Here is a 26,115-nt window from a genome sequence, read left to right on the forward strand (position 1 = left end):
TGATGGTAGACACATCATTGAAGGCGTTGGCGCAGTGCGCCACGGCCTCAAGGAAGGCAAACAGAATGCTGGGTATCATTAAGAAGGGTATCACGACCAGGACGAAGGAAGTCATCCTGCCACTGTATCGTGCAATGGTGCGCCCGCACCTGGAGTACTGTGTCCAGTACTGGTCGCCGTATCTCAAGAAGGACATGGCGGTACTTGAGAGAGTCCAGAGAAGAGCAACTAAGCTAATAAAGGGTATGGAAGACCTCTCATATACTGACAGACTGAAGAAGCTGGGGCTTTTCTCCCTGGAAAAGCGGAGACTTAGAGGAGACATGATAGAAACCTTCAAGATCATGAAGGGCATAGAAAGAGTAGACAGGGACAGATTTTTCAAATTACGGGGAACCACAAATACAAGGGGGCACTCAGAGAAATTGAAAGGGGAAAGGTTTAGAACTAACGCCAGGAAGTTCTTTTTCACTCAGAGGATGGTGGATACATGGAACGTGCTACCGGAGGATGTGATAAGCAGGAGCACGCTACAGGGCTTCAAAGAGGGTCTGGACAGGTACCTGGAGGACAAAGGGATTGAGGGGTACAGATACGAGTAGAGGTAGGTATTAGGGATAGGATTAGAGGATTAGAGGCAGTTACAAAATTAGTCAGGGACACTGTTCAGGCAATTAGTCCTGATGGGCCGCCGCGAGAGCGGACCGCTGGGCAGGATGGACCTCTGGTCTGCCTCAGCGGAGGCAACTTCTTATGTTCTTATGTTCTTAGGTCAGCTTTAAACCAATCAAATGATATCTGTAGTCTCAAATGCTCTGGTAATTTGTTCCAGAGCAATTTGATAATTGATGTAACTGAGGAATAAATTGATAATGCAAATTTGTTAGGAGGTTCTTTTGCAAGTTATTTCAAGTGTCTTTTCTGTAAAGTTTTATATAAATTTCCTTTTTATGATTCTTATCTTCCAGAATATCATACCCCAGCCCCTCCTAGACCAATACTTGTCAATGACTGACCCAGCTCGAGCCCAGACAGTTGATACTGAAATTGCAAAACATTGTGCCTACAGCCTCCCAGGTGTAGCACTGACCCTAGGCAGGCAAAACTGGCATTGTTTGAGAGATACATATGAGACGCTGGCATCTGATGAGCAGGTAGAAAATTTTCTCTTTTTATAATTTAGAAAATGCATATAATGCTGTCTTGACAGCAATGAAAATCAAGGTCATGTTTAAGGTGTTGGTATCCATATGCAGCCCCAGAGACAGTGATAAGAATTTTCTTTCTTAGAGATCATGAAATACGATCCTAACACAAATAGAATCGGGTTTCTATTTAACTGAAGTTTTTGGTGCTCTGTGCAGTTGCTTGTGTTGCCCATGCTTTAATCCAGGCCTGTCATGCATTCTTTTAATATAAATAGTGTAGCATCTTGGCTACAAGCCTAACAAGTAATTGTAAACATTGGTTTTGAGGCATTACAGTAGCATTTGAGCAACACTTAAGTATTTATAATAAAGCAAAAATATAGCATGGAATTTATTTATTTTTATTTTAAAAATTTCTATACTGTTTAAAACAAAACTGTTTACATAATTTACATACAAAATTTTAAAACAAAAACATGATAAAATAAACATACAAACAATCCTCAGGAAATCATGTCTACAAAATGATACCATAGCTTGCATTGTAAAGATCATGAATAATTCATCAACTCTGCAAGAGAGGAAAATGATTGGCTAGAGAAAGGCATCTACAAATAACTGCGTCTTAAGTAGTTTTCTAAACATGCCCTTTTCACATCGGGTTCTTATATTACCCACCAAGGAGTTCCATATCTTAACTCCTGCACAACAAAAAGTCATTTTGCCAGTCTCAACAAGCCTTGGATTCACAGTCGTTTTCAGTAAAGCTAGATTCTCAGAGCGCAATGATCTTTTTGGTGTATAGCTAAGTATTTTATTTTTAAACAGTTCTGGAATGTTTCCATACAAGAATTGATTGCAAATCATTACTGCTTTATACTGTACTCTGAATGCGACTGGTAGCCAATGCAATTTTTGGAGATGTGGCAAAATGTGATTATATTTAGACAACCCATAATCAATCTTGCTGCTGCATTTTGTATAACCTGCAATGCTCTACATCTTGCTTTTGTTATTCCAAGGTACAGAGCATTGCAGTAATTGAGTCTCGACAAAACCATAGCCTGGACTACAGTACGGAAATCATAAGGCGCTAACATTGTTTTTAATCGGTGTAACAAATGCATATTGTTGCATATTACTGAAGATATTTCCGGAACTCTGCAAGATGGCAGCATCAGCTTAAACTCTGTCTGTGTGGCAGTTTTTGCTGAGAAAATATGAGAGCTGATTGCTGGTTAATCATCCCTACCATTGAGAAGTAGGTCAGAAGTGCGATTTGGCTGATTGCAAGTTATTGGCAGTTGAGGTTTGAATCGCTGACAGTGGCTGGTGAACTGGCTGTCGGTTAATGTTTATTTTTGCCTGCCTGATACAGTTCTCTCGTATTTTGAAAACTTTATCTGATTGCTAATTGTAAATCAACACAAATACTAATTGGCAGTTGTGTTTTGATTCGCTGACAGTGGCTGGTGAACTGGCTGTCGGCTGATATTTATTTTTGCCTGCCTGATACAGTTCTCTCGTACTTTGAAAACTTTATCTGACTGCTAATTGTAAATTAACACAAATACTAATTGGCAGTTGTGTTTTGATTTGCTGACAGTGGCTGGTGAACTGGCTCTCAGCTGATGTTTGTTTTTGCCTGCCTACTACAGTTTTCTTGCACTTTGTAAACTTTATCTGACTGCTAATTAATAATCAACTCAAACACTAACCAGCAGAGGATTGAAGCAGTATCGGTGCTTTGAGTTAACTGACGGCGACTGACAGTGATCCTTTGATCCAGTAGCTTGAAACCAGCATAGGAAACAGAGGAAGGAGCCTGCTTCATTAGATAGACGGTTTGATCCACTCTTCTTCCGAGCTGGTGGGGGCTATGTGGCTGTTGTCTGCTGACTGGAGTGCTGACAGTGGCTGGTGAACTGGATGTCGGTTGATGTTTGTTTTTTTCCAGACTGGTACAGTTCTCTCCCACTCTGAAAACTTTATCTGACTGCTAGTTGAAAATCAGCACAGATACTGATGAGCAGAATAGTGAAGCTGAAGCCTGAACTAGATAGACGCCGGAGTTGCACCGAAGCCAAAGGCAGGCAGCAGATTCAGCGGCTGGGACTTGGAAGCACTGCTCTGCCCTCCCCAGATCCAGCAGGAGATAACGGTGAGCACAAGGAGACGCCGGGACCGCACCGAAACCAGCAGCAGACAGCAGAAGCAGCAGCGGGGTACTTGAGAGCACGGCTCCGCCTCTCCCCCGATCTAGCAGGGGATAATGGTGAGCACAAGGAGACGCCGGGGCCACACCAAAACCAGCGGCAGGTAGCAGAATCAGCAGCAGGGACTTAAGAGCACAGCCCCGCCCCTCCCCCAATCCTGCAGGGGATAACGGTGAGCACAAGGAGACGCCGGGGCCGCACCGAATCCAGCGGCAAGCAACAGAATCAGCGGCTGGGACTTAAGAGCACAGCTACGCCCCTCCCCCAATCCAGCAGGGGATAACGGTGAGAACAAGGAGATGCCGGGGCCACACCGAAGCCAGCGGCAGACAGCAGAAGCAGCGGCGAAGACCTAGGAGCACAACTCCGCCCCTCCCCCAATCCAGCAGGGGTCTATACCATACTAGATATGTTAGGTACAATGAGCTTCGCATCTTGCACCACCATAAGAACCACACTTTTAAGTTATATACAAGCAATCCTTCTGATACTCCTGCTCTTAACAGACTGGAAAACAACTGCACACAATATATATCCAATACCCATCATAGCATACTCCAGAGGAATTACCCAGCCAAACTGGCATCTCATATTAAACAGAAACACATACTATCAGCCCTTCACATATCAACCCTCCCCTAAATTAACAACTAGAAAACCAACAAATCCATACAATACCACAATATTACCCCACCAAAGATCACTCATATACCTGAAAACAACGAGCAACTCACCAATAGAATATATCCCTCTCAAATGCGCCTATATGAACATCAGAGCCATTGGCCCTAAAACAGAACGCATAAAAAACTGGATAGAAGAAGATAACCTTGATTGCCTTTTCCTCACAGAGACCTGGCTCACCTCTGATACAGACCCCAGAATAACTGGTCTGTCCAAAAAGCCACAAAATGACACTAGTATGCAGAGAAAATAAGAGAGGTGGAGGAATTGCCATCATAGCCAGAGACACATTAAACATACACCTACTAGACAAAATAACAAACCAATACATGGATTTACTTGCCTGTCAACTCTCAAGCACATCACTTAAAGGAACACTCACATGCATACTATGCTACATAACCCCAAGTAACTGGAGCACAGCCAAGCCAATATTTGAAGAATTTATCTATCGAAACTCCCTAGCAACTACCTACAACCTCCTTCTAGGAGACCTCGACCTTCCCCTTGAAAATCATTCCTGCAAAAATGCTGAAACCGTACTAGCATACCTAGAAGCCCTAACATATAAAATCTTAGATCCTCAAACTACACATGAAAAAGGACACCAGCTGGACATCGTAGCTTACATGTCCCAACAGACCTCATACCCAGAAGTTCAAACCTTAAACGGAAAATGGAACCGTTCCCTTTGGTCTGATCACTACACCTACTCCTTCGAAATCAATTGGTCTTGTAACAAATACACTCCGACTACTCAACAGACTACCTTCCTCTCATGCAAACATATAGATCCCTCAGTATTCTGGACAAAAACAGACACCATAATCCAACACTACACATCTAAAGACTTCATCTCAAAATGGAACCTGCTAAGTAGGGCCACACTAGACGAACTAGCCCCAGAAAAACCTAAAACCAAAATCCACAGAAAATCAAACAAATGGTTCGACAATGAACTACTCCAATTCAAAAGACAATGTAGACAACTGGAAAGAAAATGGAGAAAAAACGACCAAGAATCCACAAAAACAGTATGGATAGCAACAAACCGAAAGTACAAACAAAAACTGAAAGAAAAAAGAAGGGCATACTATTCGAAACAAATTGGAGATGGACCCTAAGACTCAAAAAAGCTGTTCCAGCTACTAAAAGTCCTCACAAACACAACACCCTACATAGAGAACAACAATTCGCCCCACCTACAGCCACCCTCTTAGCTACCTACTTCAAAAACAAAATCGCAAATATCAGAGCCTCTTTCAACGGAACACCATCACACATAGAAACATCATTTCCACAAACAGAAAAAGACTCAGTCGCAGCAGATAGAACCTGATCCCATTTCTCACCTATAGAATGGGCAGAGTTCAACAATATTTATAATAAATACAGCCATGCAGCCTGTGACCTCAACCATTGCCCCCCATACCTACTGAAAAACTCAAGCATATTATTCCACTCTCTACTTCTACAATGAATATACTCATCACTACGAGAGGGTTATTTCCCACAAGAACTCAGTGAAATCATAATAACTCCGATATTAAAGGACCCTAAAGGAGCAAAAGACCAACCATCCAATTACAGACCCATTGTCTCAATACCATTGTACATCAAACTGATGGAAGGTCTCGTAGCAAAAACTTTAGCCTCTTACCTAGAGAATCACAACATACTCCACCCCACACAATCAGGATTCAGAGCCAAATACAGCACGGAGACACTACTAGGAACACTAATGGACACTGCAAGACAATACCTCTGTACAGGCAAGAAAATCCTGTTGATATAACCATGACATGCTTCTACAAACTCTCGATTCAATAGGAATCTCAGGCAAAGTACTTGCATGGTTCAAAGGATTCCTACAATCAAGAACTTACAGAGTCAAAACAATGCAAGAAAAATCAGAACCATGGTCCAACTCCTGCGGAGTTCCCCAAGGATCACCCCTATCACCTACACTATTCAATATATACATAGCCTCCCTCAGTTACTACCTAGATAATCATGGCATAATTTCATACAGCTTCTCAGATGACATCACTATTCTCTTACCCTTCGACCAACCAGAACCCGTCATGACAAGCACAATACACAAAACTCTCAATTCAGTTGCAATTTGGATGACAAAGCACAAATTAAAACTTAACCCTGACAAAACAAATTTCATCCTACTAGAAAATAACAAAACTCCAACATTAACTAATCTTGTAATAAACTCGATCTCATATCCAATACAACCTACACTAAAATTGCTAGGAGTCACAATTGACAGAGGCTGCATCATGCAACCCCCAAATTAACAAAATAATAAAGGCATCGTTCATGACCATGAGAAATCTAAAAAAAATCCGAACATTCTTCGAAAAGAAGCAATTTCTACTATTGGTACAATCTCTTATCCTTGGGATGATAGACTACTGCAGCATACTATACCTACCTTGTCCTGCGACTATGATGAAGCAATTGCAGACAATACAGAATACAGCCCTGAGACTTGTCTATTTCCTAAAAAAATATGACCATATCACAGAGGCATACCATGACTCGCACTGGCTTCCAATAGAAGCGAGAGTGCACTTCAAATTCTACTGCTTACTTTACAAGCCTCTCAACGGAGAAAGCCCAACCTACTGGAATAACCGACTAAATCAATCCTCCTCAACCAGACACACTATTGACTCACTATTGACTATTGACTCACTATTGACTCACCCATCATCCAAAGATGTCAAACGAAAAAAACTTTATGATAACCTAATAGCCTCCAAAGCAGACAAATCACCACTATGTTATCTTGGACTACACACTACAAAGCCTTCAGGAGAGACATTAAAACCATACTCTTCATAAAACACATAAAACCTATCCAGCACAACCAATCCCAACCCAATATCCAACACTCTATTTACCCTTAGATCTCTCTAATACTCTTTTATCTACCAAACGTTATCTAAAACAGTGTTTTTCAACCTTTTTTGGGCAAAGGCACACTTGTTTCATGAAAAAAATCACGAGGCACACCACCATTAGAAAATGTTAAAAAATTTAACTTTCTGCCTATATTGACTATATATAAAGTAATTCTCTTGAATAGGAATCAAATAAACACAAAGAAAGTATTTTATAATTACTTTATTACGAAATAAAAATTATAAAAATTATAAAATACTTTATTCAGTGCAAAACCTGGGCCTGTTTGGCTGAACACAAAGCTGATATTCTGGCTGGAATCGAAGAAAGACACACACGTCAACAGCTCTCAGTCTCTCTCTGTATTTGGTTTTTATAGCATACAAAAATAGACAAATATACCCTCCATCCTTTTTATTAAACCACAATAGCAGTTTTTTAGCGCAGGGAGCTGCGCTGAATGCCCAGCGCTGCTCTTGACGCTCATAGGCTCCCTGCGCTAAAAACCACTATTGCGGTTTAGTAAAAGGTGACCATATTGTAAAATATAGACAGCAGATATAAATTCAGAACTGTGCATAGTAAGTGAAGGGAAGTTTTCATCTCTGGGAATTTACCCAGTTAACTATTAAGTTATTTGGGCAAATTCCTTTGAAAACTGTGGTAATACTGCCTCCACTTTGCTAAATTTAAAATAAAATCATTTTTCCTACCTTGTCTGGTGATTTCTGGTTGCACTTTCTTCTTCTGACTGTGCATCCAATCTTTCTTCCCTTCTATCAGCCTGTATGCTTTCTCTCCTCCACACCTCATTCCCTCCCCCAACTTTTTCTTCCTCTCTCCCTGACCTTTCTTTCTTTTTTTCTGTTTCCCTGCCTGCCCCCTTTCTTTCTTTCTCCCTGCCGTTCCCCAAGCCACTGCCGCTGCCATCGGGGAACAGGACCCACCAATGGATAACAGGCCCCAAAGCCGACGCCGACGCATGCTCTCCCTGACGTCAATTCTGTAATCGGAGAGGACGTTCCGCCCAGCCAGACAGCGATTGGCTGGCCCAAACTTCCTCTCCGAATGCAGAATTGACGTCGGGGAGAAGAAGACTTATCGTCTCGATAGATTAGATCGCCAAGACAAAGTGAGTCCTGGGTGATCGACTCACTTTGCCTTGGCGAGCTACTGGCGCCCCTGCCTCGGGCCCCCTGTCAGCTCCGGGCCCGGCGGCCCTGCGGCACACCAGGCAACATCTCGCGGCACACTAGTGTGCCGCGGAACAGCGGTTGAAAAACACTGATCTAAAACACATAATTTCACCCTATTATTATCTCCTAAATACCTCCACTTCCCTTTGGTAACTCTTTACCCAATATATATTACCTTAAAAATTCTATGTCATCGCTTATTCTATTCCTTCAAATTTTGAATGTAATTTTGTTTTAGTTTGGATGTAATCTGCCTTGAACCGCAAGGTAATGGCGGAATAGAAATCACTAATGTAATGTAATATTTTGTTGATGAAAATCTTTATGTAATATTTTAAACTTTTATTGTTTCTCTTTACACTGGGCTTTGAAACACTATTAGTGGAAGGTCCGCCGAACACTTGCCTTCTCTATTCATGAGCTAGCAGTGATTCTGGGCGATAAACTGACAGCAGCTGACCTGGTGCCTATATTCAATGGATTTTTAAAAGATCTGGATGAAGTGCGCATTGGAGTTCTCAAGCATTTGTATGATTTCCTCAAGGTACTACAATGACTTACATTTTTTGGTATAGTACTTATTCCCTGTAGAGAGGATCCTATAGTTTATACAACAGTTCATAAAAACATTGTTAAGTTAAAATTTAATAAGACCCTATTTCTTTTTTTTTTTTTCAAATAAGCTAGTGAATAATTTATATTTTACTCCTAGGAGTCCCTGGCAGGAGGGAAGAGCTAGGGTCTTAAGCTACAGTGGACATGGGTAAATGAAATTTAGAGCTAACTTTTGGGGGATAATTGTATAGGTAAAAAGTTTACATATACTTTCCCTTTTCAAACTTTCCCCTTTATTTTCAAAGTGAAGGTACAGAGATATGTCCACTTTGAAAATTGTACTAGAAAAACAGTGCACTCACATTTATATCTATTTGGGTTCACAGTTTTTTCTGAATTAAAATGTATGTGCATATGCAGAATTTCAAAAGTATGTACATAAGTGCAAATCCCTCTTCTTCCTTATCCTTAATACTTGCTCAGGGAAGAGACAAACTTTTGCATAAGTAGGCTGCATAAATAAGTTTATTCATGTTTCAAGTAAGCAGTTTTTTAATGAATCATTGCTATGTAGAAATGATTTGAAAGTTGTCCTCTATTTGAACAAAAATGTAGTAGGAAAGAAAAAACACTGAAAGCTGACCATGGAAATGGAGGAGTAGCCTAATGGTTAGAGAACCAGGTTTGATTCCCATTGCAACTTTTTGTGATCCTGGGCAGGTCACTTAACCATCCATTTCCTGGCAATGGAAGTTAGATTGTGACAGAGAAAGTACCTGTGTATAATATGTGAACTGCTTTAGTTGTAGCATAATACTTGACAGCAGATAACAACCTGCGGTTCATCTAGTCTGCCCAATAGTCACACTCATTCTTGATTCACGTTAAATATATGTACTGTATACTTGGCCCAGGTTGTTTAAGGCCCCTCTTATGGGTGGAGCCTTATGCGTCTAGGCCAGTCAGAGTCTCAGGTCCCTCCCCAGTGCATCCCAGGATGCACCGGGGAGGGGAAGACCTGTCATTTTGAAGAGGCAGGTCAGCTAGCCAGAGGGAGTAAGCATCCTTCCAGCCAGACATCTAACCAAGGTAAGGGGAGAGGGTGGTGTTCGTCGGAGGCATGGGGGCATGTTGTGTGGCAGTGGAGAGCATGGGTATCTCTCCCGCCACCGAGGGGTGTTGGGGGGTGTTTCTTAGTGACGGGAGAGATTGGGCATCTCTCCCGCTGCAGGGAGGATTTTTGCGTGGCGGTGGGAGAGCGTGGACATCTGTCCCACTGCCAAATGGTGTGTGTGTGAGGGGGGTGTTTCTTGGCAGCGGAAGAGATTGGGCATCTCTCCTGCTGCCGGGGGTGTGTGGGCTTAATGTTATCGACACCGGCAGGAGATAGTAGGCATCTCTCCTGTAGAACTTCAATTTGGTTTTTTAAAAAATTATTATTATTTTAATTTGCGTTGGGAGGAGGGGTGCCTGAGCTGTCAAGCCTTACTTTCCTGTCAGTGCCTGAGCCAATCAGCGCTCAGGCACTGATTAGAAAGTAAGGCATCAACTCAGACCTGTTGGTAAATTCTGTATGCAAATGTGGCACAACCAGGTTAGAGATCATTTGGCGATTATAAGAGAATCACTTAGAGTGATTATTTCAATATTAATGACCTGTTTGTACTTCATTTGCATGTCAGTATCGGAGGCTGCTAGAAAACTCGGAAAAAACCTCCCTAAACCTTTTTGATAATCTGCCGCTAAAATACGTGCAAGCTAAATCAGCTGGAGCCTATTTAGCGAGCATGTTAAAGGCAGTTTTTTGTTTTGAGAAACTGGCCCTTAGTTGGGACTGAGTAATGCTCCTGCAAGGACGATGAGATTTAAGGGTTGATAAAAATGTGTGGGAAGGAATCCACATCTTTAACAGCAGGGACGTGACATTTCATGAATCATGTTTGAGTTAATTTACATCTGAAACAGCATAATAGCAAGAGGAAGTGTTGTCTGAAAAGTGATTTTTAAACTGCACAAAGTTGAAATTGGAAAAAATTATAAATTAGCATCATTGATTTAGGTTCCACATATGATTTTAAAAAAGAGAGCTTTTTTCAAGGACCAATGAATGAGAATTACTGTGATCTTGTTGTGAGGTGTCTAAGGTCCTTTTTCCTCTCTTTTAAAAATAGTTGATCTATTGTGCCTTATTTTTTGGTTGATCCTTTGTGTTAATCCCACACCTTTTAGAATTCTGAAACCATTTTATCTCCCCCACCTCCCTTAGAAGGGTATTACAGGCATTGACCACCTATCATTCCTAAGCCCTGCTACCCTACAACCTCAGTTCATGTTCTCTGGTTTTACCCTTTCCCCATCTCTGTAAAGATCTGTTCATATATTAATACAGAAAGGTGGTATATCAAGAATCTAATAAACATAGATATGAAAGGTTCCCAATAAAAGTGAATAGAAAGAAGACAGTGTAAAAATGCACCTTGTTTTGCTTGGTATACTAGCTAAAATTGGAATCACAATGAGAGAAGAGTAATTTTGCCATGTAATTAATTGTGTTTACTGATCTACTTTATTTCATGGGGAACTATTCTTACAGTTACTTCATGCAGACAAAAGACGAGAATATCTTTACCAACTTCAGGAGTTTATGGTGACAGATAATAGTAGGAACTGGAGGTTTCGATATGAACTGGCAGAGTAAGTAAACTCTATACAAGCATATAATTATATTGTGCACATATAGGGCCAACTGAAACCTTTTCTGAGGTGGGAACTGTGATCAGAATGCAAATTCACTAAACAGATATTTCAGCTTTAAGGGGGCACGTACAGCAGTGGAGGAAAATGTGGTTTAAAGGAGTTGCATGTTCTAACAAAAGAAAGAAAATCAAGGTAGCTGTTTAAAGTTTCTCTTGAGCAGGAATTGATTATCATAACTTTCTATTTCAGGCAGCTGATCCTGATCTCGGAACTCTATAACCCTATTGATGTGTATGACTATTTACGACACATTGCATTAACTCTTTGTTCAGATAAAGTTTCTGAAGTCAGGTGGATCTCTTTCAAATTGGTAAGCCGAGGTTCTATTTTTTTGTCATTAAAAATCTTCCATTTTCTAGTTTTTCTGGAGATATGCTTGTCATAGTTGTAAGTTGAGTTGAATAATTGCTTGCTAATATCTGGTGATATTAGAAATTGACTTTCAAGGGTGCTTTGAGTTCTGTGAGATATTTTGAAGATTTTTAATTTGATGGGTTTGAAATGTACTATTAATAATCTTGGTCCATTAAGTGATCTAGAAGCTGTGATGGAAGAAGATGAGTTGGATATAGTAGCGATCACAGAGATGTGGTTTCCAGACTCCATCCCTTCTTTCTTGTGGCACCATATGCCTGGAACAGGCTGCCTGAATCAATATGTCGTGCTCCATCCCTGGCAGTGTTCAAATCCAAGCTAAAGGCTCACTTTTTTTTAAACTGCTTTCAACTCTTAACTCCCACTCACTACTGTCAGATACCTATACCCACTGTATCATTTCCTCTATCATAATCTCCCCAACCCTATAATGTCCTGCCTAAATTAGATTGTAAGCTCTTCTGAGCAGGGATTGTCTATTGTATGTTAAAACTTACAGCGCTGCGTATGCCTTTCAGCGCTATAGAAATAATAAATAATAGTAGTAGTAGTAACCAGTAGTTATACCAGGCTATAATCTGTTTAGGAAAGACAGGGTAGGAAGAAAAGGAGAGGGAGTAGTGTTTATGTTAAAGATCATATGAAAACTGAATAGAGAAGGTGGGTAATGAAATGGTTGCATGTTTATTTTTAAACTAATTTGTTAAATACTTGTAATCGCTAAGACCTGCTGACCAAAACTAATACTCCATCAACTTAAAAATAAACTTTTGGATAACTCTATTTAGTTATACAGAAAATCCTCATTGAACACTATAATAAAGGTGAGCGTATCATAATGTGATAGAATGGTCAGTTCATAAGACCTCTTATGATTTAGATATCATTTCAAGTCCACATCTTGTGTCCTTATTACATAATCATGTATGCTCACCCTTCCCCCTACCCTATTTATTAATCATAAATAATACCTAAATACTAATCCCTTTCATGGAGAAGCACTTTTTAGCAGAAGGACAACCCTTATCTCAAGCGGCTACTGCCACAACCTGCGTTGATATGTAACTGTAAAGATCATTTTAAAGCCACACAATTGCAGGATCTGTAGGGCAAGGAAGAGGCTCTGTGGAGCAATTTGGAAAGCAGGAATGATGAATATATTTACAATGGTGCGATATACAGGCCTCCTTCACAGACGGAAGAAGGGACAGAGATTTAATAGTAGACATTCAGAATATATCTAAAAAAGGGGAAGTTTTACTAATAGGTGATGTTGATTGAGGTTTCCATATTGTGGAGTCTTCTAAAAGTAGGGAGATCCTGGATTCTCTACAAGGAGAACTGTTCCAGCAATTGGTAATGGATCCCATGTAGGAAGGGGTCATACTAGAATTAGTGCTTACAAACAGGGAAGTTGTTTCTGATGTTATAGTGGGTGATCATCTGGCATCCAGTGATCACTGCATGGTATAGTTTAATACTAAGATGGGAATAGAGAGGGCTTTTTCAAAAGCAAAGGTTCTAGATTTTTAAAACACCAACTTTGTTCGGGGATTACATTAAGGAATTGTCTGAATGGGAACGTCTGGAAAGAATGGAAATGCAATGGGCAAACTGAAAGGAGTAATTTGTAAGAGCGACAAACCTTTTTGTGAGGCAAGTAAGTAAAAGTGAGATGAAAAGAAGGCCGCTTTGGTTCTCAAAAGTAGTAGATGAGAAGGTAAAGAATAAGAGGTTAGCTTTCATAAACTTCAAAAGATTACAGAAAGAGGAAGACAGGCAAAAATATCTGGAAAAGTTAAGAGAAGCTGGTCATATAGTCAGGAAAGCAAAGATGCAAATGGAAGAAAAAATAGCTGAAATGGTAAAACGGGGAGACAAGACATTTTTTTAGATATATTAATGATAGGAAGAAGGTCAAAAGTGGCATTGTAAGACTCAAAGGTAAATATGTAGAAGATGATAAAGAAAAGGCTGAATTGCTTAACAAATATTTCTGTTCTGTGTTCACGGCTGAAGTGCCGGGAGCGGGACCACAGAAGACAAATAGGAATAGGAATAGAGGACTGGTAGACGCTGATTGATTTTCAGAGAGTTGTGTTTGTGAGGAGCTAGCTAAAATAAAAGTAGACAAAACGATGGGGCCTGACGGTGTACATCCGAGGGTGCTGAAGGAACTTAGGGAAGTTCTGGTGGCTCCACTGACTGACCTTTATAATGAGTCTCTAGAGTCGGGAATGGTACCGGACGCCTGGAGAAGGGCGGATGTGGACTCTCTCCACAAAAGTGGAAGTAAGGAAGAAGTAGGGAATTACAGGCTAGTAAGTCTGACTTCTGTGGTAAGCAAATTAATGGAAACACTTTTAAAACAGAAAATGGTGAAGTTTCTGGGATCCTGTAGATTACAGGACCGGAGGCAACATGGATTCACTAGAAGTAGGTCTTGTCATACAAATCTGATCAATTTCTTTGACTGGGTGACCAGAGAATTGGATAGAGGGAGTGTACTAGATGTGGTGTATTTAGATTTTAGCAAAGCCTTTGACAGTGTTCTACACAGACGTCTAATAAATAAACTGAGTGCCCTCGGGATGGGTCCCAAAGTGACGGCTGGGTCAAGAACTGGTTGAATGGAAGACGACAGAGGGTAGTGATCAATGGAGATTGCTCTGAGGAAAGGGATGTTACCAGTGGTGTGCCTCAAGGTTCTGCTCTTGGGCCTGTTCTTTTTAACATTTTTATAAATGATATTGCTGCAGGGCTTTCGGGTAAGATTTGCCTCTTTGCGGATACCAAAATCTGCAATAGAGTAGACACCCAGGATGGTGAGAATAACATGAAGAAAGAACTGGTGAAGCTTGAAGAATGGTTTGAAATTTGGCAGCTAAAATTTAATGCTAAGAAATGCAAGGTCATGCATTTGGGCTGCAAAAACCTGAGGGAACAGTACAGTTTAGGGGTAAAGAACTTATGTGCACGACGACGAGCGGGACTTGGGTGTGATGATCTTAAGGTGGCCAAACAGTTTGAAAAGGTGATGGCGAAAGCTATAAGGATGCTAGGGTGCACAGGGAGAGGTATGGCCAGTATGGTCCCTTTATAAGACTCTGGTGAGACCTCATTTAATATATTGTGTACAGTTCTGGAGACCACACCTTCAAAAAGATATAAAAAGGATGGAGTCAGTCCAGAGGAAGGCTGCTAAATGGTGCATGGTCTTCTTCATAAGGCATATGGGGACAGATTTAAAGATCTCAATCTGTATACTTTGGAGGCAAGGCGGAAGAGGGGAGATATGATAGAGACGTTTAAATACCAATGTGGCGTAAATGTACATGAGTCGAATCTCTTATTTAAAGGAAGCTCTGGAATGAGAGGGCATAGGATAAAGTTAAGAGGTGATAGGCTCAGGAGTAATCTAAGGAAATATTTTTTTACCGAAATGGTGGTAGATACGTGGAACAGTCTCCCGGTAGAAGTGGTAGAGACAGAGACTGTGTCTGATTTCAAGAAAGCCTTGGATAAGCACATGGGATCTCTTAGAGCGAGGAAGAGATAATGGTTACTGCAGATGGGCAGACTGGACAGGCCATTTGGCCTTTATCTGCTATTATGTTTCTATGTTTCTTTTGTAAACCACTTAGATTAGCTTCTTGTTAGATGTGCTGCCTATAAATTTGTATAAATAATTTCATAACTGCATAAGAGGTAAAAAGTACATGCATACTTTTCTGTGTATGGACTCTACTCAACTGTCAAAGCAAAAGACACTTGTACATTTACTTTGAATATTTTCCAGGAAAACTGTTTATATTTACATAAATTTTGGGGGCACACAATGTTTCAGGGTTAAAGTACACAAAGTGCAAATCTCACCCTTAGAAATGTCTCTTTAAACAACTACTAAACTTGTATGTTTACTGGCTCTACAAGTTTACCCACACGTTGGGTGGGCAGCTGTGGAACAGAACACACTTTACCTATGGAACAACCTTTAGTAATGACCCTTATTATTATGGATATATCTGAGAGCAACTTGTGACAGTGTGTAGGATATTTTAGTCCAAAAATTCTTGGTTCTTGAGTGTGGAGCAGGTTTTCAGGATATCCCTAATGAAAATCTATGAGAAAGAGATTGCTTACAATGGAGGTTGCATGCATGCAAATCTCCCTCATTCATTAGGATTTTCTGAAAACCTAACCTGTTATTGATTCTGAAAACTAATACAGCTGATGATGTTAACTGCTTTAAGTCAGTCTTCTATTTTTTGCAGGTGGTGACAATACTTGATAAATTCTATGCAAATGGTGAACATGAATTGGGAATAAACTTTATCAATGAACTCATAGTGCGATTCTGTCACTCTTCCAAATGGATTGGAAGACAGGCATTTGCCTTTATTTGTCAGGTTAGTTTGAATTTCATTGTTGCTACTTCTTAACTGATTAGTTTTGAGGTCAGATCTGCCTTTTCCTTCTTAGGTAGAAAAATTCTCCTTCTGTAGTGCCTAGGTCCTTTTTGGAGTTACTCATAACATGCCATAGCTTCTGTGGGTTTAAATACTTTCCATAAACTTTTCACGATCCTCAGAGGGCTAAAGAATTCCTTTGGTTCATGTGAATTCTATCACAGAACCCAATCGTCGTAGGATCAATAGTTTATGTATATTTTTTTATATTTTTGTATACTTTTTTATTATTTTTATAAATTAGTCTTGTTTTGTTTATATATTTGAACTATTTAAAACTTTTTCCATAATATTATACTTAGCTTGGTATTAGTAGCCAGTATTAGGGAGCGCCTCTACCAACATGCACATGTTTCAAGTTAAACTTTTCTTCAGGGTTGAGGCTCCCGTAGTTAATCTAGAACAAACAAGAATTTAAAAAGTATATTATCTTAAGCCATATGAGAATATCAAAACTTCAACTCTAACAAAAATATCATACTAGCAAGGACCTTTCTACAGTTATTTAAAACTTACTATCGTGCTTTTTCAAAAACCGCTCTTCTCCATAAGTATCATAGTTTTGGCGGCGTCTGTTGTCAGTTCCGGTTTATACAAAAAGTTCAAACCGAAACTAGATGGCAGATAGGTGCAATTTTCTCTGAAGGACAAACAGGAAACATTTTTTAAAAATTAAAAATTAAAATTTTTAAAAATTAAAAATTAAAATTTTTAAAAATTAAAAATTAAAATTTTTAAAAATTAAAAAATGTTTCCTGTTTGTTCTTCAGAGAAAATTGCACCTATCTGCCATTTAGTTTCGGTTTGAACTTTTTGTATAAACCGGAACCGATGACAGACGCTGCCAAAACTATGATACTTTATGAAGAGGAGCGATTTTTGAAAAAGCACAATAGTAAGTTTTAAATAACTGTAGAAAGGTCCTTGCAACTTTTGTTAGAGTTGAAGTTTTGATATTTTCATATGGCTTAAGATAATATATTTTTGATATTCTTGTTTGTTCTAGATTAACTACGGGAGCCTCAACCCTGATGAAAAGTTTAACTTGAAACATGTGCATGTTGGTAGAGGCTCCCTATATCAAGCTAAGTATAATATTATGGAAAAAGCTTTAAATAGTTCAAATATATAAACAAAACAAGACTAAATTATAAAAATTATAATAAAAAAGTATACAAAAATATACATAAATATACATAAACTATTGATCCTATGACGATTGGGTTCTGTGATAGAATTCACATGAACCAAAGGGATTCTTTAGCCCTCTGAGGATTGTGAAAAGTTTATGGAAAGTGTTTAAATATACAAAGACTGGATATTGAGTATATTGAAATTATCATTGGAGTCTGGTCTAGAAATAGCCTTTACTATTGATTCTATAGCTTCTGTGGGGGCATTAGAAAGGAATAATTCATGTTGGGTTATAGGGATACAGCTGAAAATAAGAATTCTGTTTACTTTTTTTGGGGGGGGGCTGTTAATTTCTTCATAAGAAGGCACTTATTAAGTGATACAACACACAACTGAATGTACAGTATACAGTATTCAGGTCCCAACTTTTGGCTTTGCTTTAGAACCAGATACCACACTTATACTTCCACAACAAACCATCTTCTCATGTTTATTTCATTTATGTCCCTCCAAATCCAAAGTCTTTGTGTTATGGTGGATGATGACAAAACATGAAAAGAATAATTCTGTTCGCTAAGAATGTCCTATCACAGGAGTAAAATGTGTTTCTGTATCGCTTGGTAGACTGGTATAGTCCTTACGAATGGATAATATGACTCACTGCTACCAGCAGGTGGAGACTGAGATCAAACTTGTATATCAGTATAGGATCCCCTCTTGCTACTCCAGTTTTCCTCAGTCTCCGGTAGCAGGTGGTAAGGCCTTTCAGCTCCCCTCTTAGCATTGTTGGAACTTTGTTTGTGGACTCCTGGTTTCCCTTTTTGTGTTGGATAGAGCTTGGGTGGGTTCTATTTGGGGATCTGTCCGACCTCGTGGGTGTTAAACCCGGCGGGTCTCATGCTGGGTCCCTCCCCTCACCTTCCCATATTTTTGTAGAGGGCCTTATCAGGCGGCGTGGCTCCCTGGTTGGTCAACCCTCCAGCTTTGAGAGCCGTGGAGTCTGTTCTGACTAAGAAAAAAAAAATAAAAAATGGTGTGTCAGTCTAAAGGGCTCATTTCCCTTTACAACTGCCTTTTTTTCTGTTTTTCTCAACTAACCGGCACTTTCTTTACAGTTAGGGCGGTTTTCAGCACAATGAACTCTTTTAAAGGAAAAAAGTACTCCTTGTGCTCCAGGCGCGAGGTACTCGTGGCCGGCCTGTGCAAGCATTGTGCAGGCTGGAGCGGTGAGGAAGCCTCGTCGGCAGCGGATGCCGGCAGCCAGGGCACCCCACCGCATGTGCCTCGCGGTTCAGCTTCGGATTGTGGAGAAGCCCTGGTTTTCCCTGACGCCCACACGGGGGGTTTCCCATCCGCCGATGGTCAGAGAAAAAAGGATTTCCTTACCGCCGGTTCGATTGGGGATTCCTTTTTCACATCGGTCAGTTCCTCGGCCTCAGCGTCAGGATGGTCCCAAGATTTTCAGACATGACAGGCCGCAGGAGCTCCGATTTTGGCGGTTTCAGGTCCAATTTCTGCAGGACCCTCCTCATTCATTTCAGTTACCTCAGGTGACCTTCCCCCTGTTCTGGAAATACAGGGGCAAGGTCCTGCTGGCGGCAGGTCCTGCTGGCGGCAGGAGGTTCTGTGTCCACTTCTTGGGGGGGGGTTTACCCTCGACATCTTCCCCGGTGCAGCCCACACAGCAGCGGTTTTGCCCCGCTCTACTCCTCTCTCATCCAAATGCCCGAGGGTCTCTTGGGATGAGAATTTTTTTCACAGAGGAGCACGAGGTGATTGATGAGGACCTGGACCCTTGGGGAGAATTCTTGGATTATTCCGGTGAGGGGTTCGAGCACCTCCAGCCGGCAAACATGCGTTTGTGGAGCTCGCCTGGTCCTTGCCAGACCATTTTCTCACTTCTCCCTCGCAGATGTCGTGGAAACAGCAGGGCTTTCCCCAGACCCTTCAAAGATTGTTGGATCTTCACGCGATGGTTCCAGTTCCCCTGCTATAATGGGGCACAGATTGGTACTTGATTTACTTTGTGGTGCCAAAGAAAGAAGGGACCTTTCAACCCATCCTGGATTTGAAGGGGGTCAACAGGGCTCTTCACATGCCTTTCTTCCGCATGGAAACTATGTGATCTGTGATTCTGTCAGTTCAGCCGGGGGAGTTTCTGACCTCTCTAGATCTGACCGAGGCCTACTTACACATTCCTATTTGGGCCTCCCATCAACACTTCCTGCGCTTTGTGATCTTGGGGCAACACTATCAGTTCTTTGCATTTACCTTTGTTCTGGCCACGGCTCTGCAGACGTTCACCAAGGTGATGGTGGTTGTTGTGGCGGCGTTGCGCAAAGAGGGCATTCTTGTTCATTCTTATCAAGTTTATTATTATTATCTTATTTGGGTGACTGGTTGATTCGAGCCAAGTCATTCCAGGAGAGCACTTGGGTCATGGCTCAGGTGGTGGAGTTTCTGCAGTCGCTGGGATGGGTAGTCTACCTTGCAAAGAGCCAGTTGTTTCCATCTCAGTGCCTGGAATATCTTGGGGTCCTATTCAACACCTCCTTGGGGAATGTCTTCCTTTCGGAGGCCCGGGTAAGAAAATTGCAATCTCAAATTTGCCTGCTTATGGCATCTTGGTGTCCTCGGGCGCAGGATTTCCTCCAAATCTTGGGGTCGATGGCGGCCTCCCTTGATGTAGTGAGGAGGTCACGGGCCCACATGTGTCCTCTTCAGTATGCTCTTCTTTGGAAGTGGTCGCCTCAGAGGCACAGTCTGGTTCACCCTGTTCCGCTTACGGGCTTAGCTCGGAGCAGTCTTCACTGGTGGCTTCAGACCCCCCATCTTGTACAAGGGGTGAGTCTGGATCAGCCGCAGTGGACGTTGTTGCTCATGGATGCCAGTCTTCTCGGTTGGGGAGCTCAGTGTCTAGGTCACTCAGCTCAGGGCACCTGGTCCACGGAGGAGGCTTCTTGATCGATCAGTGTTTTGGAGACCAGAGCCATCTGTCTGGCGTTGCTATCCTTCCAGTCCTTCCTTATGGGCAAGTCAGTCAGGGTTCTGTGGGACAATGCCAGTCAGGGTTCTGTTGGACAATGCCATAGGGCAGTGGCCTATGTCAATCATTAGGGAGGCACCAGGAGCACTTTGATGGTGCAGGTGACTTTGCTTATTGTCTGGGAGGAGTCACACCTTCAAGAGATCTCAATATCACATGTAGCTGGAGTGGAGAATGTTCAGGCGTACTTCCTAAGTCGTCACGTGCTAGATCCCGGAGAATGGTGTCTAAGCCCCATGGCCTTTCAGTTGATAGTGCAGTCTTGAGGTCAGCCCCTCATGGACCTGATGTCCACAAGTGTCAACGCCAAAATGCCCCACTTCTTCAGTCGTCGCAGAGACATTCAGGCCAAGAGTCTGGAAGCTCTGGTTCAGCCATAGCCAACGGAGGGGCTGTTGTATGTATTCCCTCTGTGGCCGGACAACCTATACCCCAGAGAGCTGAGTGAAGTCCTGGCGGAACCATTATTCGTGCTCTTCAATCTTTCCCTACGCACAGGAAGAGTCCCCTTGGACTGGAAAACTGCTAACGTTATCCCACTCCACAAAAAGGGCTGCAGGACAGAGACAGCAAATTACATGAGTCTCACATCCATAGTGAGCAAGCTCATGGAAACACTGATCAAATAGAAACTTGACACAATCCTGGATGAGGAAAACCTATGTGATCCCCACCAACACGGATTCACCAAGGGCAGATCCTGCCAATCTAATCTGATTAGCTTCTTTGACTGGGTCACTAGACAACTGGATGCCAGAGAGTCCCTGGACGTAGTATATTTGGACTTCAGTAAAGCTTTTGATAGCATCCCACACCGCAGGTTATTGAACAAGCTGAAATCGCTGGGATTAGGGAATACTCTAACTACATGGGTTGGGGATTGGCTAAGCGGTAGACTTCAGAGGGTGGTGGTAAACGGTACCCCATCCAAAACGTCTGACGTGACCAGTGGAGTGCCACAGGGCTCGGTCTTGAACCCGATTCTATTCAACTTATTCATAGGAGATATGACCCAAGGACTTAGAGGAAAAGAATCACTGTTCGCCGACGCCGCCAAACTTTGCAACATATTAGGTAAAAGCATTTTGCCTAACAGTATGACGCAGGACCTACTACTACTGGAACAGTAGTCATCGACTTGGCAGCTAAGCTTCAATGCTAAACAGTGTAAGATAATGCACCTGGGTAAGAGAAACCGGTGCAGAATTTACACACTAAATGGTGAGTCCTTGGCCAGGACAACGGCGTAACGTGAATTAGGGGTGATCATTAGTGATGACATGAAGGCTGCCATTCAAGTGGAGAAGACTTCCTCCAAGGCAAGGCAAATGATGGGTTGTATCCGTAGAGGTTTTGTCAGCAGGAGACCTGAAGTCACAATGCCATTGTACAGATCCATGGTGAGACCTCATTTGGAGTATTGTGTTCAATTCTGGAGACCACACTACCGGAAAGATGTGCTGAGAATTGAGTCGGTTCAGTGAATGGCCACCAGGATGGTCTTCAGGCTCAAGGATCTCACATATGAAGAAAGGCTGAATAAATTGCAGCTGTACTCACTTGAGGAACGAAGAGAGAGGGGAGACATGATTGAGACGTTTAAGTATATCACGGGCCGTATCGATGATATCGTCTGTCTCATAGGACTCTCGACCACCAGAGGGCATCCGCTGAAAATTAGGGGAGGGAAGTTTCATGGCGATTCCAGAAAGTACTTCTTCACCGAAAGAGTGGTCGATCATTGGAACGAACTCCCACTGCAGGTGATTGAGGCCAACAGCGTGTCAGATTTTAAAAGAAAATGGGATATTCACGTGGGATCTCTAAGGGAGTAAAGTCAGGGGGGCGAGTCATTAGAATGGGCAGACTTGGTGGGCTATGGCCCCTTTTCTGCCGTCATTTTCTATGTTTTCTATGTTTCTATGTTAACCATCTTAGTCGCTCTTCTCTGGACCCATGTCCTTCTTCATGTATGGCGACCAGTGCTGTACACAGTACTCCAGGTGAGGGTGCACCATGGCCCAATACAGCGGTATGATAACCTTCTCCGATCTGTTCGTGATCCCCTTCTTTATTATTCCTAGCATTCTGTTCGCCCTTTTCGCCGCCGCTGCCGCCACCTGGGAGGTCTCTCCAAGTACCGCCCTAGACATCCTGTACTTGTGCTTGAGATTTTTGTTACCGACATGCATCACTTTACACTTATCCACGTTGAACCTCATCTGCCATGTCGATGCCCATTTGGTCCCGGAGGCTTTCCACCTCTCGGGCTTATGTGAGGGTTTGGCATCTATTTGAGGAGTAGTGTGATGCGCGTGGAGTGGTCTCTTTTTATGCTTCCCTGCCTAACATCTTAGAGTTCTTGCAGGATGGCCTGGTTAGGGGACTGGCTTGATCTTCTCTCCGGGTTCAGCTTGCGGCCTTGTCAGCCTTTTGAGGGTTCTTGATGTGATTCGCTTCTTGCGGGCGGCCAAGTTGCTCAGGCCTCCTGTTTGACCCTCAGTTCCATCTTGGGATCTGAATCTGGTTCTATCCGTTCTGGTGTGCCCTCCTTTTGAATCACTGTGCTACTGCTCTTTGAATGTCCTTATTCTTAAGGCGGTCTTCTTGATGGCCATTACTTCAGCTAGAAGTGTTTCTGAGCTGCAGGCTTTCTCTTGTATGGCTCCCTTTTCGGAGTTTTCTAGGGAGTGGGTTGTCTTGAGGCCTGTTCCTTCCTTTCTTCCACAAGTGGTTTCTCCTTTTCATGTCAATCAATCTGTAGTCCTCCTGGTGTTGGGTTGTTGGGAGAGCTCTTCTGAGCAGAGACGGCTGTATAAGTTGGGTGTCAGTTGGGTCCTTCACTCTTATATGCAGAGGACCCAGGAGATCAGGCACTCAGATCATCTCTTTGTCCTTCTAGAAAATCCTTGTAAGGGGGATGGCGCTTCTAATTCTACTATTGCGTGCTGGATCAAGCAAACTATTGCTTCTGCTTATCTTCTGAAGAAGAAACCAGTTCCAGACTTTCTCAACGCTCATTCCACTAGGGGTCAGACAGCTTCTTGGGCTGAGTCTTCTGTAGTGCCTCCAGTGGATATTTGCAAGGCTGTAGTTTGGTCTTCTCTGCATTCCTTTGTCAGACACTACCGTGTGGATATTCACCCATGTTGGGACGCGGTATTCGGTGAACGTGTTCTGGTGTCAGCCCTTCAAGGTCCTACCCTTGATGGGTACTGCTTTGGTATGTCCCATTCGAAAGGACTATACCAGTCTACCAGGCAATAGAGAAGGATAAATTAGGTTCTTACCTGCTAATTTTCTTTCTGTTAGCTTGTAGATTGGTATAGTCCCCCACCCTGTCTGTCTTTGTGCGGTGTTTGTGGGTTTTTGCTCGCGTGAAGATTTTGAATTTTTCTGTGGGTTCTAGTATTTTTCTAGGGCTGGGGAGAATTAAGAATAGCAGCGATGGCTCAGCTACCTTAGCTGGTGAGCTGTGGGGATGTTTTACTTCCAGGATCAAGTTCTATACATGTTCCAACAGTTGTTTCAAGACAGGAGTGCCCACATTTTAAAAAATGACAAAGTCAAAATGATCTACCAACAATAAAATTTAAAAAACCCCACAAAGCACACTGTACGCATAGAAAATGTTAATTATCATTCCTATTCCAGGATTTTTTCAAAGAGGTCAAAGCAGATGATTCTATGCACTGTCAACTCAGTAACAACCATACAAAAATAGACAAATAACCCCCTCCCTTTTTACTAAACCACGATAGCAGATTGGTTTTTTTTAAAAATTCTTTATTTATCAATTTTAAATTTTAACAAAATCAAACATTTTGTACAGAAAGATTGTCTGATCATATATATATTTAAAAGAGGAAAGAAAAAAGGAAAATAATTTCCGTAATAATAAATCTCTACTCAAACAATCTCAAGTCCTCAAAAAAAGATGATCCAAGGATTTATGAGTGAACTTTAAGGAAATCAGTTAATAAATTCTATACAAGAAAAAAAAGGTATCTAGTGACTGGATTAAGGAGCTTATATTCTATTAATCAAGTCCATTTGTTGTTGTTATTATGTTGTTCCTTCCTTTTCCAAACGTTTCAGAGTCAAGAAAGCTGTAAGTTGAGCCGGTTCAAAAAACACATATTTATTATCTCGATACCTTATTATACATTTACATGGGAAGCGTAAAAAGAAAATACCACCCAACTGTGCAACTCCTGCTTTCATCAGAAGAAATTGACGTCTACGGTTCTGAGTTTCTCTACTAATATCTGGAAATATTTAAATTTTCAAACCCAGGAATTCCTTATTTTTATTTTTAAAAAACATTTTAGTATCCAATCTTTATCTGGCAACAACGCCACAGAAAATAAGAGTTGCTGGTTTAGCCAAATCTTTGTCAGATACTTCCAGAATTGTTGTCAGATCTAATTGAGGGTCTTGTACAACCTGTTTCTGATCCTCCGCTTGCTGATCCATTACTTTAATAGGCAAATATTATACCCGAGTGAGAGGAGGTATTGATTCCTCAGGAATATTAAATATCTCTATAAAGTACCTTTTTATCATCTCCCTTGGGTTTATAGATGGAACTTTTGGGAAGTTTAGCAAGCGCAAATTATTAGTCCAATAATTATTTTCCATTTTTTCCAATTTTCTTCTAATAACTTGATTATCTTTTATTATTGTAGATTGAACTTGTTTAATCATTATTACTTCTTTTTCAATTTCTCCTACTTTTTCTTTGATATTGGAAATTTCCTGTTTATTTTCCTCTATTGTTTGTTTTTGAATTCTTATATTCTTTTCACCTTCTTTAATCTGTTTGGTTAGTGAGTCTCCCAGTTTGGAAACCAAGTCCCATAGTGAGTCAAGAGTCACTTCAGCCGGTTTTTCATATTTAAAGGAAGGCTCATGTAAAGTTGAAAACGGCTCACCTTGACTTCCCTCTGTCTGCCAGTCCGGTTTTTCTCCTCCCTCAGATCTCCTGTCCGCTGGAACTGTCTCTGGGCTTAGAAAGGCCATCGAGACTTCTCCTTGCTGGCTCCCAGGTGTTACAGCCTCTCGGTCAGGGAGTGCTGCTGCTTCTAGCCCACTCCCTTCGCGTGGGGAGCTCGCACTCAGCGGTGGGGGAGGTGGAGTCCTCTGGTCGGGGCTCAGAGTTGTATCTAGCCCTGGGACTTCCGGGTTGGCGTCACTCCACGCCGCAGCGTCCAACGGGCGATTCTCCGAAACTGCAGGCTCCCTCTGAAGGCGCTGCAAAAACTGCTCGATGGAAGCGAGAGGGGGGTGTTCAGAGCGCCGCGAGACTGCAGCGGTGCTCTTACCCCGTCTCTTCGGCATCGCAGTGAAAGGAAAAGCTGTATTCAAGAAAAAGAACGATCGATAATTCCCACAGCATCTCACCAGACACAGGTACCGAACGCCATCTTGGATCAGTAGTTTTCTCCCGCCGATAGCAGTTTTTAGCGCAGGGAGCTGCGCTGAATGCCCAGCACTGATCTCGAAGCTCATAGACTCCCTGCGCTAAAAACCACTATTACAGTTTAGTAAAAGGGGACCATAGTGTAAAATATAGACAGCAGATATAAATTCAGACACATTTTGATCACCAAATTT

General features: G+C 41.8%; 1 protein-coding gene across 4 annotated transcripts in view; it reads left to right on the top strand.

Annotated features, from left to right (window-relative positions):
• LOC117369307 (serine/threonine-protein phosphatase 4 regulatory subunit 1-like) overlaps nt 1-26,115 on the top strand; it is a 151,192-nt gene that overhangs the window by 122,955 nt on the left and 2,122 nt on the right. For all 4 annotated transcript variants that reach the window (XM_033963709.1, XM_033963710.1, XM_033963707.1 and 1 more), the window contains 5 exons: nt 969-1,154; nt 8,546-8,707; nt 11,312-11,412; nt 11,665-11,785; nt 16,125-16,259. In XM_033963709.1, coding sequence (XP_033819600.1) covers nt 969-1,154; nt 8,546-8,707; nt 11,312-11,412; nt 11,665-11,785; nt 16,125-16,259 — 705 coding nt within the window. The remainder of the gene's footprint in view (nt 1-968; nt 1,155-8,545; nt 8,708-11,311; nt 11,413-11,664; nt 11,786-16,124; nt 16,260-26,115) is intronic.

The sequence above is a fragment of the Geotrypetes seraphini genome, chromosome 11, assembly GCF_902459505.1.
Source record: "Geotrypetes seraphini chromosome 11, aGeoSer1.1, whole genome shotgun sequence".
Taxonomy (NCBI): domain Eukaryota; kingdom Metazoa; phylum Chordata; class Amphibia; order Gymnophiona; family Dermophiidae; genus Geotrypetes; species Geotrypetes seraphini.